The sequence below is a fragment of the Lissotriton vulgaris genome, chromosome 8 (genome assembly GCF_964263255.1).
Source record: "Lissotriton vulgaris chromosome 8, aLisVul1.2, whole genome shotgun sequence".
In the NCBI taxonomy this organism is placed as follows: Eukaryota; Metazoa; Chordata; class Amphibia; order Caudata; family Salamandridae; genus Lissotriton; species Lissotriton vulgaris.
In genome coordinates this window covers 225,716,484-225,734,221 of record NC_141696.1, presented here as the reverse complement: position 1 = coordinate 225,734,221, position 17,738 = coordinate 225,716,484, and the positions used below count along the sequence as shown (strand labels likewise).

The 17,738-nt window shown below is 47.7% G+C and overlaps 1 protein-coding gene across 1 annotated transcript in view; it reads left to right on the top strand.

Moving 5' to 3' along the window:
* Positions 1–17,738, top strand: part of HUNK (hormonally up-regulated Neu-associated kinase) — a 118,498-nt gene that overhangs the window by 77,367 nt on the left and 23,393 nt on the right. Inside the window, exons 5-6 of the mRNA XM_086934001.1 lie at positions 9,580–9,707; positions 16,867–17,002. Coding sequence (XP_086790127.1) covers positions 9,580–9,707; positions 16,867–17,002 — 264 coding nt within the window. The remainder of the gene's footprint in view (positions 1–9,579; positions 9,708–16,866; positions 17,003–17,738) is intronic.

Sequence of the window (17,738 nt, the reverse complement as noted above, 5' to 3'; positions counted from 1 at the left end):
CGATAAACAGGCGGTTTGGTAGGATCAGTACGTTTAAGAATGGGCAGTACAGGACTATTGCACACGTTTCCCCGAGTTTCTTCAATGACATCTTTCTCGATCAAATCATAGATGATCGCTAACAAAGCTCGTTCACCATCCAGGGAGATACGATATTGGGGAATACGTGGCAATCGCACATTCGATTTCAACTGAACAACATAAGGGGAGATATCAAGTAGGCCCACGTCGTTTGGACCCGTCGCCCACAAAGATGCAGGAAGAGAACTCAATTCCGGTGGAAGCTTATCGAGGGACAAATACATGGGAGAGACTACTTTCTCTCCGAACGTAAGCTTTACACCCGCAGGAGAACAATACAAAGTCGCATACAAGCGTTTAAGCAAATCCAGACCCAAAAGATTTTCACCACAACCAGTGGTTAAAATCAACGGAGCTTCGAGCTCACGAGGCCCAATTTTAAGGGGCAAAGGGCGCGAAACTGGATTGCTAACGGGGGCGCCAGAGAATCCAACAGATACATTTGTTAAGCCAGACAAAGGTGCGCCAGGGAGTTTCGAATGCATGATAGAACTTTTCGCTGCACCAGTGTCCAACAGAAAAGGCTCAACGACGCCCGATGTAGCAACTGCGACGTAAGGCCCTCTCTGATCAACCGGAACTGATACCACTCCCTCTCCTTGTCTTTGGCTGTCCTAGTAATTACTATCGTCAGTTCCCTGATCGACGTAATAATCGTCTACATTGTACTGCGCAGATCGTCCTTGCGATGATCCACGTTGGTCGAAACAATTATTAGAATTTGACGAGTTATCAGAACGGTCGTTCTGAGCACCACGACCTCTACCACGTGATGCGTGCTGTGCACCACCACGACCTCCTCTAGACGAATTACCACCACTACGGTCATTTAAAGCAGGACAATTGAATTTAATGTGTCCCTCCTGTCTACAATAAGCACATTGGTTGTACCCCAACGAAGATCTCTGAAAAGATGAATCATTACGCGGCTGCGATCGATTTGATTGCGACTGCGATCTAGTCTGCTGAGGCGCATTCTGATTAGAACGCGGCGGATATGCTTGTTGTAACAACACTTTAGTTTTCAGTTCTTTCGTCTTTTTATCGGCACGGTCATTTTCCTCTTTTTCTCTATTTTCGTAATATTGTGCCGTAGCCAGAATCTGAGCTGAGGTAGAAACGGCCCACGCACTCTCTGAATTTTTTAATTTATTGCACAAGTCGGGCAATAAGTTCGATACAAATTTATCCACAAACAACCTCTGTCCACCCTCAGTACCCATATCCTGCCCACTATGATCGACGAATGTTTCCTCAAACCTCGTAAAGAAGTCTGAAACACTCTCATCTTTCTTCTGCTTACAGGCTGACAACTTGTCCCAATTTACCCTCATAGCTGGCATAAGCGTTTTCATTAACGTAATGATTCGCTGGGGAAGAAGTTCAATCAACTGATCGGGTTTAGTAGCAGCCACTTGTCCAGCGTCTGCCGCTGTAATGGCAGCCCAATCACCACCTAATTCATTCGCGTGATCTTGGTGACGAATCTTGGCCCATACCGGTTGCGGTACGACATTGCCAAACAACATGTCGATATCGGCCAGATTCATTATCGTAGCGTCTACGAGCTGCGATAATTCTTTGTAATACCCCGCAGGATTTTTGCGAGGATCAGGCAAAGTTTGTTTCACCTGAAGCACTTCCGATCGTTTCCAAGGGAGGTGTATCCACACTCTCTGGAAATGTGCTGGTATTGGAGCATTAGCATTAGTATTATCAGCGGGTACCCAAACTGGCGGAACTTCTCGCATAGGATATTGGCCAGACCCATCTCGTTGTTCAATGTCCTCAACGAACAATGCATGAGGAATAGGAGCAGGACGAAGAGATAGCAACCGTTCAATAGCACGTCGGACATTAGTATCGACTATCAGTCCAGTTGCGAACTGAAGCCGAAGATTAGACAGGGCGGTCAGCACCTCGTCAGGCGCAACAGCCGCTATCTGATCATGTAAGAACTTGCACATTTCATCAAACACATATCTCTGAGTAGGTATGTTGAATTGATCAAACGTTTCGAGGACAACACGAGGTGGATTTCTAACAGGGTTTATCATCCAACCCATCGCCATATTGTATAGCGCAACACGTTCTCTATTACCAGGAAGCTGGCTACGTCTCTGTGGACCATCAGAACCAGCAGACCCAAAAACAGGTCCGAGCGACTGAAAGAAGTTTGTCGCAAGGGGAGAATCACGATTACGAGTAGAGGGAGAAGAGTAAGACACAGGACTAACAAGAGAAGGAGTAGAGACATTAGCAGCAACAGGGGTTAACAACACAGGAGCAGTAGCGTGAGCAGTAGCGGGAACAGGAGTATGTGGAAGCGGAGGAGCAGTAGGGATAGAAACAGGCACAGGAGCAGGAACAGTCGGAAGAGCGGGTGCAGGTTGAGGAACTGGTGGAACAGGTACGGCAGGGACCACAGGAGCTGCGGTACCCTGTACGTACGGAGGTGGCGACTTCATAAGATAGGACATTAAAGAATCCTCAACTGCCTCTTCCTTCTTATCCGACTCCGTAGACAAAACAGGATAGCATTTGTCTATGGACATACGCTGTAATCTCTCAAACACTTCCTTATCCTTATCCTCCTTATCACGCTGAAACTGCTCAGCTTTCTTCACTATAGTAGCAACAGTATCTCGCTGACTACGTTTATTTTGTCTGATCTCTTTCTGTCGGGCTTCTTTGCGCCAGAACCGAAAGGCATCAAACATGGCCGGCCTTGATTTACGTTCGAACAACTTTATTTCCAAATTATCTAAGATCGACGCTTCGAAGCTACCGTGAGGTGGCCAACGAAGATCGCCGTCTTTCTTTGTATATTTGATCCAATAATCGTTAAAAGCAATCGGGCCTAGCCCATGTTTGCTATATAGGTCATATGTAGGAGTTCCAACCGGAGGTATCGGACACGAGTCCTCCAGCAGGGAATCCGCACCACAAGGTCTAAAGCAACTGAACAAAGTACTGCGACCAGGCATCTTGCACACTAGCCGAGTTTCACAAACTTCAAGGGTTACGGGATTTCGGGATTTACCAAGTCCCAGCAAAGAACTAAACCCTCGGTCTTTGGCGGCTGCAGTCGTCAAACAAATACAACAACAACAAAGTACGCTAGCAAAGTGTCACCGACAAAAACACTCACACAGCGTGTACAACAAAGACACCCGCTAAAGTGTCTACAACAAAAACACTCGCTAAAGTGTTTACAACAAAGACACTCGCTAAAGTGTCTACAACCAAGAACTCTGGGAGCGACCCACAAATACTTAACTCAAAGATCAATGGCGTCCTCAGGAAGGCCCGTCAATCGTCTCGCTATACCAAGGTCTACGCCAGGCGCCAAAACAGGTCTACAGTCAGGGTAGCAGTCCGTCGCAGCCGTTAGGAGGCGGGAATCTTCGCGGGAAAAGTCTTCGGGCCACTTATTTCGACAACAGGATCGATGAAGCGGGGTGCACCTTCCCTCGGAGATTTCACACGAAGTTCCTCACGATCGTCAGGCTTGGACCGGTACCACTGATGCGGCCCCACGTTGGGCGCCAACTGAAGGACTGGGTTCTTTGGACCCAGCGGTGCCAGGGCACAACACCTGAAACCTTCGTGGGTAACCTGCTCCGGCGTACAAATCACAGAGACACGGGACACTTCCTTCGGCGTCAAAGAGTCAAGGTTTATTTACTGCAGGGAACACAGAAGTCACAAGAAGTACATCGAGTGTAGTTCGGGGAGACTGCTTCAAATTGTATTTGTGGATCGCTCCTTTTATACAGTTTCTACCCATAGGATAACATGATACACAATAGTTTACAACCTGGTTCCCACAAGTCGCTCTCAGAGGGGTCGCTTAGATCACTTTGAAACACACAAGATCCGGAACATAAGTGCGGAAACATTTGGCGGTTCCCAACTGTAAAAACCCATCTTCCCACCATTAGCAAATTCCAATCAGCAGTAAAGTAGATCGAAACAGGAACGAAGACAGGTGCAGAGGAAGACGGGGACAGGGGGAGATCGGAAAGGGTGTAAAAGGGGAGTGTCGAGAAGCACGAGATACAGGCATCAAAGGGACGTGCCTAATGAGATGCACGGCTGAGACAATAAGCCCGTGCGGCAAGATGAGCCTCGAGCGGCGCCATCTGCCTTACAGTAGCATCCCCCTCGTCATAAAGACACTTTCAAAGAACATGTGTCTTCCGCAAATATCTTGGGAGTCCCAGGGTCGCGAAGCGGACAGCGTCCGTTCGCTGGCTACTTGAGGGCAAGAGACAAAATGGATGCCGTATCTAAGATGGAACCCGTGGGTACAGATGACAAACCCACATAACAAACGAACGGTTTAAGTTAGCACAGCGAAACTGCGCACACTTGCTAAACTCGTCATTTGCGGTTCATAGATACTAGACTCGACCATATTCGTGTGAGTCGAAAACACCACTTACAATTGTCACGGAACCTCAGCCCCCTCCCCCTCCAAGGTGGCAACAGACCCCATTGTCATAAAAACTGAGAGGCCTACAGGGTGGCAGCAGGCCTAGGACCTCCCTGTCGCTAACGCTGAGGGGCTCAAATTCTGTATGGCAGCCAGGAATTACCCTCTACGCTGCTGATGACGAGCTCAGCTCGTCATCAGCCACGGTGGTCGTGTGCGGATGACGAGCTGAGCTCGTCATGTAACGCGGCTTTTTTAAATTTTCCGCACACAGCGGGAAAAGCCGCCGCAGCGATGCGGTTAAGTGTAATTAATTATAAACACCTCACAAAATAGCAGCAAGCCGGAACCTCACTGGCCCTAAAACTTAGGACCCACAAAGGAGCAAGAGGCCAAAACCCCACTAACACTAAGGACCACAGAGAGCAAGGCTGGGCCCCTGTGTCATTAAATCTGAGGACAACTTAAAGCACTTGCAGACCAGAGCCCCATTTAGACTCAAAAATGAAGGGGTGCATACGGGGACAGCCGGACAGAACCCCACTGTCATTAAAACTGAGGAACCCAGACACTGCAGCACACGTGTTCCCCATGTGCATTCATACTGAGCCCCAAATATAGTTACATGCCTGAAGACCACTCCTATTAGAAGGAGTATTTTAGGGGGCTTCGGTGGGTAGCGTGTGTCCCAGCAGCATCCTTTTTAGGAAGGTTTTGTCATTTTGTTGCACACCGCTGGATTACAGGGGTTCATCTTCATTTGATGGGTAGGAGGTCCCAATATTCTGAGGTCTACTGAGTAGCTTAAACTCACCCTGGTGGTGTAGTCTCGTGTTCTGGCCTCCGGTCTCTACAAACAGTGGGCTCACTGCATAAGTTGGCCAACATACTCTTGAGATGTACAGTCTTGTGTGACTGACTCAACACCAGCCCTACCTACTATTCAAAGTCGAGTCGAGACTTTTCCCGTTGTCCATTTTAGACAGCGCCTCGGTTTGGAACATAATCTGGACGCTATTATTCCTTGTTCTACAAATCGATGTCTGGCTAGTGCTCGTCACAGTTCCTCTCATGACTTCCTTAGGCACATTGGCATGAAGGTTGACGTCATCTTTTGCATTTGCAAGCTCAGATTCATGCTTTTTTCGCTGCACTTAAAGGCAGCCGTGGCTCTGACATGGTTTCGTGCCTGTGGGTCTCCCCTGCGGCGCCTGAGGTTTAAAAACACCCATGACTGGAAAAGAGCGGGAAAAGCTGAGCCAGCAGATCCGACGCAACTAAGCAGCGCCTTCGGGACGCTCGCGCTGCCAAGAATAGCTCTCTAAAGGCCTGTTTGGAGGACGACAGCCAGGACGTGGGTTTTGTGTTTGTTTATGTTGAGGCCTGGGAGCCGACGAGCCCCCACGCAGCGACCACTGGGTGTAAGATTTGACACGTCACTTTTTGAGATTGGTGTGCACAGTTCGGCTTGGAACTAATATGGCGCCTTCTGTGTTAGCTTTTGTCTCTTGGGAAGGCCTCGAATGCCCTGTTATCAGCTGCGTGACTGATGCCTCTGCGCCAAAAGATACGGCCAGATAGGATTGTTTCACTACCTTACACATTTGCCTGTCAGTCACCCCTAGGACTCCTCCCACAGACACCACGTCAACCTTTCACGTACTCTCTAACGAAGTTACCCAATCGGGGAGTCAATTTTTCCTGAACTGTATGTAAGTGAGGTGCTGGGCCGGGGAGTGAACTGTTAGCATCTGTTTGGGTGTGTTGGTGTCAGCCGGCTTGTTTACATTCCACGGCAGTGACATCACTAGCAGTAAGCAGGCTGTAAGCAAAGCACATGGGAAATGCATCTGAAGCAGATGGATGTGGGCTGATACACAGACTGAAGCCCACCCCATCTCAAGGCGCTCTCGCCTCTCTCTCCTCATCTAACACAAAATAACCTGCCCCCCCTCGGCCCCCCCTGGATGTGGAGGGGTCCCCGAGACCCTTCTACACAAGATATTCCCACTCTTTCATAACCGTACTGCTCTCTGCACGCAAAGGACATACTTTAACCCACGGATGAACTTGGAGGCCCTCAGTTCTACCTTTATCCACAACCCTCAGTTGTAATTGCTCTCACATAGCGCTTACTACCCCTGATGTGGCGTCGAAGTGCTTTTTCATCGAGTTGCACGCTACTCAGGAACCCATAAAGGATTAGTGGTGAATTAGTATAGCGATGAATAGGGGTTCAGCCTGTCGTGCAAGGCATCCACAGCCCTCAGTTGTAATTGCACTCACATAGCGCTTACTACCCATGATGAGGCGTCAAAAGTGCTTTTTCATCGAGTTGCACGCTACTCAGGAACCCATAAAGGATTAGTGGTGAATTAGTATAGCGATGAAAAGGGGTTCAGCCTGTCGTGCAAGGCCCTCCGTTGCACTGCCAGTGGGCTTTGACCTGTTGCATTTGTCTGAAGCCCTCCGTTTAACCGAAAGTGGGGGATTAGCCTGTTGCCATTATCAGAGGCTCTCGGTTGTACTTGCAACGGGGGTCTGGCCATGTTGCCCGTGTCCGAAGCCTTCACGTGGCCTGCAGTAGTGGCCGGCACCCTCGGGTGTAGCAGCCAGTTTCTGGCCTGCTGCTGGTGTCCAATGCCCTAAGCTGCACTGACAGGGGGTCTAGATGGCTGGAAGTAGCTTGGGACATTTTTTGTGACAGTGGGATTTAAGCTAACTGCCAGTGTATGGTACTCCTGGGAGGTATTGACATATCCAAGGCCATGGCCCGGCTGCACTGCAAGCTGTACATGCGTGTGTTACATCCCTGCACCCATGAAGTGTGGCGAACACAAACATTCCAAGGTAGACAGGAGAAGAGAAGGATGACTTCACCACTGTCTCCACTGTACTATCTGTCACCAACCTGGGCATGGTCAGAGCCAAATGGAGGCCAAGTGATCAAGTGTCATTGAAATAAGAGACCAGTGTTCCAGTCCCAGCTTCCCGCCTGACAAATTGTGTGATGCTGTGAAGATCTCTTTGTCTAATTTACCTCGGCCCCTTGAACTATAAAAACTTTTAAGCACTTAGGAACAGTATAAGCCTCAAATGTTTTCAGCTTTGTTCAAGTTTCACTTTCTCTCAGGGTGTATCCACCTCCCAAAGCAGGCGCCAGACCGCCTCAACAAAGCACCAACAAAAAAGGATTCCTTCCATAGTCTCCCTCTTGCCATGGGTTCTGGGGAGGGATTCTGGGCTCTGACTGCACCAAGGGTAACTTGAGAATTAAGATGCACAGGATATCAGGGAAATGTCTGCTTCATTGCAAGGAAAATATGTCATATCCAGTGCCACAATACAAAATTATGCCCCCATCCGCCGCATAATGTGAAGAGCGGGCCCCTAGTCTCCCATATCTCATTGTCTTTGGGTTAAATGGGGTTTTTCTAGAAGGTTTATAGGGGCTGGAGGTGTCCACGTTGCACCCCTGATTGGCTGGGTCTAAAAGGAGCTTCCTTGTGCAGCTGTAAGCCTGGACCCATGTGAGTAGGGGTGGAGCGCACCTGCAGGCTGCTCTCGGCTGACGTCACAACGCCCTTCCCTGTGCCTCTCCGGGGGCATTGTGGACACACAGTGCTGGACAGCAGGCCCTGGCATAGAATGCTTCATTGTGTACTCTCCTGCACGTCACCCCAGCCCCAGCATTTTCTCAATCATAAAGCATGCACATGCTTGCGTGTCTGCAGGTTGTTCAACGTAGTGAGACCTCCTGTTAGTAGCAGCGCTATCTATGTTCAAATAGTTGAACGATAGTTTGCAAGCTCTCTCACATGGACCTTTTTTCTCAATTTTGAGTATTAGGAAAAGGTTCTTCGTGTTGATCTTTTTTAAGAGACACACTCTGTTAACCAAAACCACTCCCCGAGGCGCACGCTTGTATTTTGTCTGACACCTGCTGTCAGCATGAATCATTGCTGCTGGGTGTGAACCTTCAAAATGGCGCCTTTGAAGGACAGGAAGGGCGGCGCTGAGGAAAGAGGGATCCGCGTAGACAGTCTGTGGCACATTTCACTGGAGCACACACTGTACTACAGTGGGGTTTCTTAGCCGTCCCTTTCAACCATTGGCATTTTTTAACCAACAGGGTTCAACCACTGCCTGGAAGGCCTTGTCACCTCTTGGCTCAGCTGAGTATATTTCTCTCACCCTATGCTATTAGCTAATTAGAGGATCCTTCCACCTTCCGTGCTATTGTAATGCATGAGGGACTATTTTACTGTCCGTACTTACCCCTCTCTCTGCCCCTCAATGTCGACGCATGCGCAAAAGCACGCTTGTGCATTGCTGTTTTTACATACTGTAACACATTAAACACAGAATTATTATCTTTGGGCAATACTGATTTCTTTTAGGGAAGAACAGGCGATGCAGGTGCAAAGGCAGAAAGCCAGATATAGAGAATCGGAGATTTTGCAAAAGGCAGGTCCCTGTCTAAGGCTGCCAAATGCTGGTATGTGACTGACTCTGCCTCAGACCTGCCAGTCCTTTAGAAGCACTAGACTGTGATCTCAACTCCTGATTTTCTTCCGCATAGGCCAGGCCGCTTCACCCTACACACAAGATCCAACCAAGATCTCCCAACATCAAAATCATTTTACGTTTACACTAGTCTCACAAAGCACTTCTGTAGTGAACAGCGAACTAACCCTCTACTATTAGCTCCACACACACAAACTCTTACAGATGATAGACACAGGTGAATTATGACACGTCAGGTCCGGAGGAAAGGGCACACAGATTGAGAAAGCACTAACATGCCCTAACAATGGTAGTCAGTGTTATGTAGACGGCAGTAACATCGTGGATGTGGAAGACGAGGATGCTGGGGAGAGACTGGGTCCCTGGATGGAAAGATGCAGGTCCTAGCGCCCTCACATCTGCAGAAGCCGCCTGCCCCCATCCCCTAGCCAGTCGGCGAGTCATTGCATTTGCGTCACTCGCCCCTTGCGCCCCTCACGCCCTGCATGCGGGCCAATCAGCTGAATCTCATGTTTCTTTCATTACTCTTTCAGCGGTGTGAACATGTTTGCGATGCTAACGGGAACGCTACCATTTACCGTGGAGCCATTCAGTCTGAGAGCGCTGTACCAGAAAATGGTGGACAAAGAAATGAACCCCCTGCCCACCCACCTGTCCCCAGGTAATCACCTTCTGCAGCTTGGAATGCATTCAGTGCCTGCCAGCGGCATCCTCTCCTTTCAGCCTATGTGAAAGCACCAGCGCTGGTTGCCAGGGAGAGGGTGCGCTTGAATGTACATGTATTTTGTGCCATTATCTTGTGTTACTATGACATAACTCCACTTTTATCATTGCAAACACCATAGAGGTATGCCTCCTATCTATGGGGATGGGATATCCACCATGTTAGGCCTATAGCATAAAAGCCCTCTTGTACTATCATAACAAGAAGTGTTTGGCTTGAGAAAACTAAAGGTCTCTGATCTCAGACCGAAGCTGCATGTTTTTAATGTATATATTTTTGTCTGAGCTCATTCATGAAAAGGGATAACAGATACTTCACATACCAAATGTTTTCATTAATATCCCACTGCCTTATTACAACTCGTAATATCGCCATCGGATATAATGCACTTGCAATAAGGCAAATTGGATATCTGTTGTGTTTGTGACTGAGTAACCTACCCACCAAACTTTAATTCAAGACTCATTCTGCTGCATTTCTATCCCTCAAATAAATTGCCCCATGGTATGGGATGGGGCGCTTTCGTCAGGCTACAATGTGCTTGAAGCAGAAGTATAAAAGTGCAGATGCTCAGTGCGCCTACTGAGAAGTGCAGGTACTCCATTCCAATTATTGGACCCCAACTGAGAAATGCTGGCATGTTCCCTTTCAGATTGAAGAAGTGCAGGTACTCAGCACCCTACTAAGAAGTGACAGTAGTCCCCATCAAAAGTATTCCACCCAGGCTGAAGAGTGCTGTTGTGTTCCCTTTTTAAATGAAAGGAGTGCAGGTATGCAGTGCCCTTACTGAGAAGTGCTGGTACTCTCCCATCACAAGTATTGCACCCCAGCTGAGAGGTACTGCGTGCTCCTTTTTATTAAATTAAAGAAGTGAGGTACTCGGTGCCCCTAGTGAGAAGTGCTGGCACGCTCCCATTACAAGTATTGCACCACAGCTGCGAGGTGTTGGATCGCTCCCTTTTAAATAAAAGGAGTGTATGTACTCAGTGCCCCTACTGAGATGTGCCGGCACCTTGCCATTGTAAGCGATGCACCCAGAAGTGCTGAGTACTCCCTTTTAAATGAAAGAAGTGCAGGAACTCAGTTCACTACTGAAATAAGTGCAGCCCCCTTCTGAGAAGTGCTGGCACTCTCCTATTACAAGTATTGTACCCCAGCTGTGAGGTGCAGTCACGCTCCCTTTTAAATTAAAGAAGTGCTGGTAATAGGTGCCCCTTCTGAGAAGTGCTGGTACTGTCCCATTACATTTATTGCACTCCAGCTGAGAGGTACTGCGGGCTCCTTTTTAAATGAAAGAAGGGCAGGTTCTTGGTGCTCCTACTGAGGAAGTGCGGGTACATTCCCATATTGCACCCCAGCTTCAAGGTGCTGGCGCGATGCCTTTTAAATTAAAAAAATGCAGGTACTAGGGGCCCCTTCTGGGAAGTGCAGGAACTCTCCCATTACAACTATTGCACCCAGACTGAGAGGTGCTGGCACACTCTCTTTTAAATTAAAGAAGTGCAGGTACTCAGTTTCCTTATTGAGAAGTGCTGGTACTCTGAAATTGTAAGCATTGCACTCCCAACAGAGAAGTGCTGGTGCGCTTCCTTTCAAGTTAAAGATATGCAGGTACTCAGTGCCTCTATTGAGGAGTGCCTGTGTTCTGCCAATATAGGCATTACGCCCAGGCTGAGAGGTGCTGGTGCTCTGGTGCACTTTTTTAATGACAGAAGTGCAGTTACTCAGTGCCCCTACTTAGAAGTGCCAGTGCTCCCGATCGGAAATATTCCATCTTGACTGGAAGTGCTGGCACAGTCCTTTTTAAAAAAAAATAAAGTAGTGTATGTACTCAGTACCTGCCCATTTAAAGCACTGTTTAGTTACACTAGGACATAAACCACTAGGTCAGGGCGGAGGAAGTGAAGCAGTGACCTTGTGTCTCAAGTGATTTCCTCACATACAACATGCAGACGAGACATCAAGTGCAAGAAAGACAAAAAGTTGGGAAGCAAGTAGTGTTGGGTGCATAAATAAATAGATATAATCCATCAGAGGAGGACCACCAGCTCATGTTGTCTGCGCCCATGCCTACTTCAACTGCATGCACTACTTGGCTCCTAGCTCTACCTTTGCTTTTATATGCTGCTGTCATTTTGGTTGAAAGTCAGTGCAGGTTGAATTTCAGGGTATGCCCAGACATGGGCCCTTGCTCACTGTGCCACTGGATTCACGCTAGCCTGGCTGATGAAGGGTGTTACCCAGAAACCAGTCCCAGGATGCTTGTTTCCTGTTCAGGGAGGACCTGGCTTGGTAGTTCGGGCTGGACTGTTCCCATGAGGCGCAGGGTCAAGACTGATTTGCATATAGCTGGGTCTGGACTGAGGTGGCGAAGTGAGCTAAAGAATGATGATGGATTCAACCCAGATCTGTGACTGGGGGTGAGTGTCTGGAAAGTTTCAGTGCCCTCTCCATCATCTTGTGTTTGCTTTGAATTTCTTAAGGCATATCTGGTAACAGCTTACATGTCCCCATTCTTTTTGTTTCACACATAACATCTTTGACAGTAGCGTTCACGGCAAAGTGCTACCTTACGTAATTATAACCTTTCTGAACAAAACACATCACTGTGCTCAGTACTTGCTAACATTTCCCTCTGAACACACAGCGAGGCCTGCGGGCTTTGTCAAGGCTTGTTTGATGTGCGAGCCTGCGCCTGATTCGCCCGGTGTGTGTTTTCCTTTCATGTGGGGCGCGTGACGGCGCGCGCCCGGGCAGGCCCGGGGCAGAGATCTCCATCGGCCAGGGACGAATTCTTCACAAGATTGAGCAGCAATGCTACCTGCGCTCGCGCATGCCTGCCTACGTCACCCATGGCAACGGAATGTCCCGGATAATGGATATTGTTCCCGCTCTCCAAATCTCCTTGATCAGACTCTTTGTGTCGGATCACTCCGATCTCTGATCGTACCAGATTTGCACGGCCCCTTTCTTTGTGTGTGTGGGCGAGGTGCACCCCTCCCCTAGCCTGTGATGTGACCTGTTCATTATTTAACAGAAGACTCTTTATTTTTTCTGCTTTTGTTTCTAGAATGTGTCAACTTTGCAATGCTCACCAAGCTGTTAGCGGGAACCCCTGAGTACCTTTGTTGGCAGGACAGCCTCCCCTCCACCCATCACTGCATGGAGGGTGGAAATTGCACACATACAAACACGTTTTACAGTGTTTCGTGGTGCCACACTTGGCTTAATTTCTACCCCCTGCAAGTACCCTCCCATGATACGAACAGCGTCCTCTCCACCCAACACTGCATGGAGGGTGGAAATTGCACGCATAGAAACACATTTCACCTTGTGTCATGTTGTCACACTTTGGGCAACTGGGCTTAATTTCTGCCCCCCTGCAAGGACGCTCCCATGATACGTCAGGCTAGCCGTGAATACTGTGTGCCGGTTTTTGCAACCCATTGACCACCAGAGTAGGATTGTGAGTAGGGCGCACGTGTCCCCTTATGCTTGAGGGTGGGTGAGGAATGGAAGATATGAGAGTAACCTGGGCCTCTGCAACCCTTGCGGGGGGCAAGGAGAGACTCCCATCGTTGGTGATGCCCTCTCGCTTCTGAGCCGATGTGTGAGGCGGAGCTCAGTGGTAGTGTTGTGCTGCTGTGTGTGGTTTGGTGTGTGCCAAGGTCTTGATGCAGCAACACCATGGAAGCACATATTCAAAACTGCAGCAAATCCTAAAGCCAGACCACACCATGGACGCTGCGCCTTTTATTTCCTTTTTTAAAACAACGACTTTCACTGAGTCTAGAGGTGAGCATTTGGAATCCCTGGAAGTTTAGTTGTGTAGCTCCAGCTTTGTAGCCGGAAGCAGTACTCCCAAAATGGGGCAGATCCGGTTTTGTTGAAGATGCTTCTCTCAGTTGCCTACAGACTCGCCCTAACATTCTCTTATATCGGCCACTGGTAGCAGCCTGCGTGAGAAGGGAAAGGTGGGGATTCAGAACGAAATGCCTGGGGATATAAGCCCTCAAGACATATAGCTGATAATGCATCTTGTGTAGAGAGTCCGCCGTCCATGCATGTAGCGGCACTCCTCAAAGCACTTGTTCTTGGTTGCACAACATTTAGTGAATGTGACATCTGCAACTAAAATTATAAACATTAACATAGTAACTTCAGACAATACTCTGCTTCTGTTGCCAGGAAGCATAGGCCGTGTCAGATGCAGAAATTAACAAACTTTATGCTGAAAAGGCAGAATGTGCCCCCATCTGAATACAAATCATGACTTCAGAGAAAGCCCAGCAAGCATTCATATACAGATTATCTCCCACCTGAACTTTGCCCACAGAATTTATGTACGCGTCGTTTACACTACTGTTTCCCTGCCTTTGCTCCAGTCTGTTCCATTTATATGTGTCTCAGTTTTGTGCGGGTGACAGGTTGCTTTATATATGGATTACACTTTCCATTAAATACTATTTGCTGATTACTTCTGGTCCTCCACTTCACCAGCCTCGCGGACTGGCATTTAATTCTGGGGGCTCACATACACTGAAAAAATGAATAGTGTTTACCATCACTGTTCTTTTTGATGTCAAAGTTCAGGTAATCACACAGAAAGGTGGGAACAATGCTATCTATTGATTAATGCAACATTGGGCTTTTGAAAGTTGTTCTTGTGTTAAATTAGTGAGTGGCGCCTTATTAAGTGCATCTAATTTCACCAGTAGTTGAGGTGTTAAAATTCTTCTTTTAGCTGTACCCAAACAATATGAAACTATTGAGAGTAGGGTTAAAAATGCGTTTGGATCAGCTCTTTCATAGTAGGCTGAGCAAAACAGTCTCTGGAAACCCCTATTACACCTTCTGAGATCATTACAGTGATTAGTGTACACATGATGCAAATTCCCTTGCTAAGGCATAATCTCATTTGCTATCCAAAAGCATACATTGGATAAAGATCCACTGCTCCCTGTGTCATGGGAACGCAAGATGTCAGAGAATGGAACCTGTGCTCTTAAATGCTGATATAAAAGTACCTCTGAATTATACCAAAGTGTACTACAGAGGAAAGCATGTATAGTGCTCACCCAAAAAAGTGGAAATCCTACAGTTGTTGACAGATTTGCATAGTAATATTGATTTTACCCTTTAGAAAACAATACTCAAGGTATTTTTGAAATTACAACTATCTGAAAGCATTGTCCCAAAGGCTAGTTTATTAATGAATATAGTGGCGCAGCAGTCAGTCTGCAGCACCGGTCAAGGAATAAATCCGAGCTAGCAGCAGAAATATCATTGGATGAAGAAAAGGCTTCCAGTAGAGTGGATTGGGAATTCCTGTACCTGGTACTCTTGGGTACCGGCACTGAATTAACTAATGACGTTGAAGGACGTTATGAACTCTCTTACATTCGTGTCCTCACAGAACACATATCAGCAGAGTGTCATGCTAGAGGAAATGTGTCCTTCTTCGCCCTACGACTTCAGCTCAGCTTCAGAAACTTTGTAAGCTGCAGCTCCGGCGAATATTGGAGTCTAGCGAACACAAGAAAGGCACAAGTAGCTTATAAAAATTGCCTGCTCATTATATACTTTAATATGGATTACATACAAATCCAAGTCTTATGATGGCATGAGCGCATTCTGAAGAGCCCCTTTTATGATAAACCACGTGTATTTTGGGGGGATTAAAGTCAAATATTACTTTGCTGAAATATGAGGACAGTGTTCGAAGATAGCTGTTTTGGTGTGAAACTACCTCCCCATCTGACTTTCTGTGCAAGTGCCTGCCAGCTTTAAAATGTGCAGAGGGTGCCTAGATGAAAACAGATCTCACACTAGTAAAATACATGAAATGAGGGTATGGATTATTGAATCAAAGGCCAACAGTAGGTGGTCATGCTGGGGCATTAGAATATGTATTAGAACATGTTTGGTTGTGTGTGTGTTTTTTGTAAAAGAAGATTACCATCAGACATGAGATCATGGAAGAGTCCCTCTTCCGAAGCCCAACTGTATGAAAATCCCCAGGGAAGCCTTAACATTGACATAGGTTTAATGCCCAGGTTGGGGATGTATTGTCCTCCCCTTCCTTCTGTGCTATATAAATGGTAAAAATGTAAATTAAACAATCATAGTGTAAAAGAAAAACAGATAAAGAGATGGTTTGAGATGCCAGGGTGTGCTCTGCATGATCACATCTACTGTGTGTAACTGTTGCACAAGGCTAATGTTCACTTTTTATGGTTAGGGCACGGAATACTAGAGAATTAACTTGCTCCTCATATATGGTTGTGATGCTGCTTGGAGTGTGTCACCTGGGGGGGGGGGGGGGAGGGGGGGGGGGTTGTAGTAGAGTGGTGTCCTTGGAGCGCTTGGTCAAGTGGTCCAGACCGCCTTTGTCTAGTGTAGAGTCTATCTTTCATTTAAAGGTATTTTGGGGCATCACGGATCAGGCATGTCACTTTAGTAGAGCAGACTCTTATGAACTTGAAGGTGTGGTAAATCAGTATTCTGCAGCTCTGTATTCTTTAGCTGGCTTATTTGCAGAAAATAAATTAAATTGCTTGAGCATGGGCAAGAAAACATTAAGTCAGGGTGCTTGCTCTTGTTGGAAAATTAAAAAGCTAGCTCATTTACTCGCAAGATCTGGTGGAATTGTCTCCTTTTCGCAGAATTGATTCAGATCTCGCCATGATTGGCTCTTTTAAACTATCTGATGTGTATGGAGTCATTCTTGCAAGTGAGATGTAAGAATAAACAGTGCCTCTGCCCAGATCAATGCTCAGCCTTGCAGTATTTTGGATGTGGTGGATCCAAGTGTAAGAAAGAGAGCGCATCTATTTGCTTGGTTCCCCAAGCCCTGAAGAATGCTCTGCTAATCAGTTAGCAATAGAAAGCCGAAACGTCAAAACCCTGGATGCCTTTTTATTATTATTACTAGCAGGAGTTGAAAAAGTATACTACAGAATGTGCATTGTCCTTTCCCCTCAAGAGTACCTGTCTGTTTTGGGCACAGCATGTGTCATTGTGTCTTTTTCTTAGCTAGGTTGATTATAAGGCCTATAAGTGGAACTCACGTTTTCTTTGGCTCTTTTCTCTGCAGTGTCTGTAAACTTCCTTCGCTCCTTGCTCGAGCCCGACCCTTTGAAGAGGCCCAACATCCAGCAGGCCCTTGCCAACCGCTGGCTGAATGACAACTATCCGGGCAAGGTCCTGAATGCTGTGATCTACCCCAACAGGTAAGGAACGGAGGGCTGGACGAAGACATAGTGCTCCTTTTTATGGAATGTATATCTTATCTAGATGGGCCTGTCAGTGCCTCTGGGAGCCCGGTAGGAAGCGCATGAGACTGACTCTGCGCCAACACTGTTGATTTTCCATATGCACTCACCCCATTGGGCACCCTCCCATGTCCATCAAAGGCCCATGTACTTGAGCGGGAAGCTGACTGGTGGTGTGAACGCATGGAGGATCTCTGTGCTAATAGTGGAAAGGAGGGGGCTGGCCTAAGGCAAGTTGAGGGGGTATTAACCACCCCCCCCATCCCAACCCGCTCCTCCAGTCACCCCCACCCACTCTAGGCTGACCTAGTATCAGAAGCCTTGTCATTAAGGAGTGTTAGCGAAAACACGGCCTGCTAGATAAACAAGGCTGCATCTGTTTCCATGGCTGTCACTTCGGATGAGTGTTGTGCCCGGGGAGGTTTCCATTTGGCTGAGGCGGCGGGGTTTTCTCTGTACAGTGGGATACCGTGGGGGGATGGGCGCTTGGAAAGAAACCGAGGGGCAGCCAGGCACGGCTCGCAGTCGGCTCAGCTGTAAGAAGAAGGTCAGGCGAGTTGAGGGAATGGAGGACACGAGGTGGTGCTGTTCTTCTGACCTGTGTGACCGGCATTTCAAGAGTTAACTGGGTCAAACAGTGTCCTCGTCACCCGGCACGAGCTCTCGGAGGTGGCAGTGGTGGCCACAAATCCCG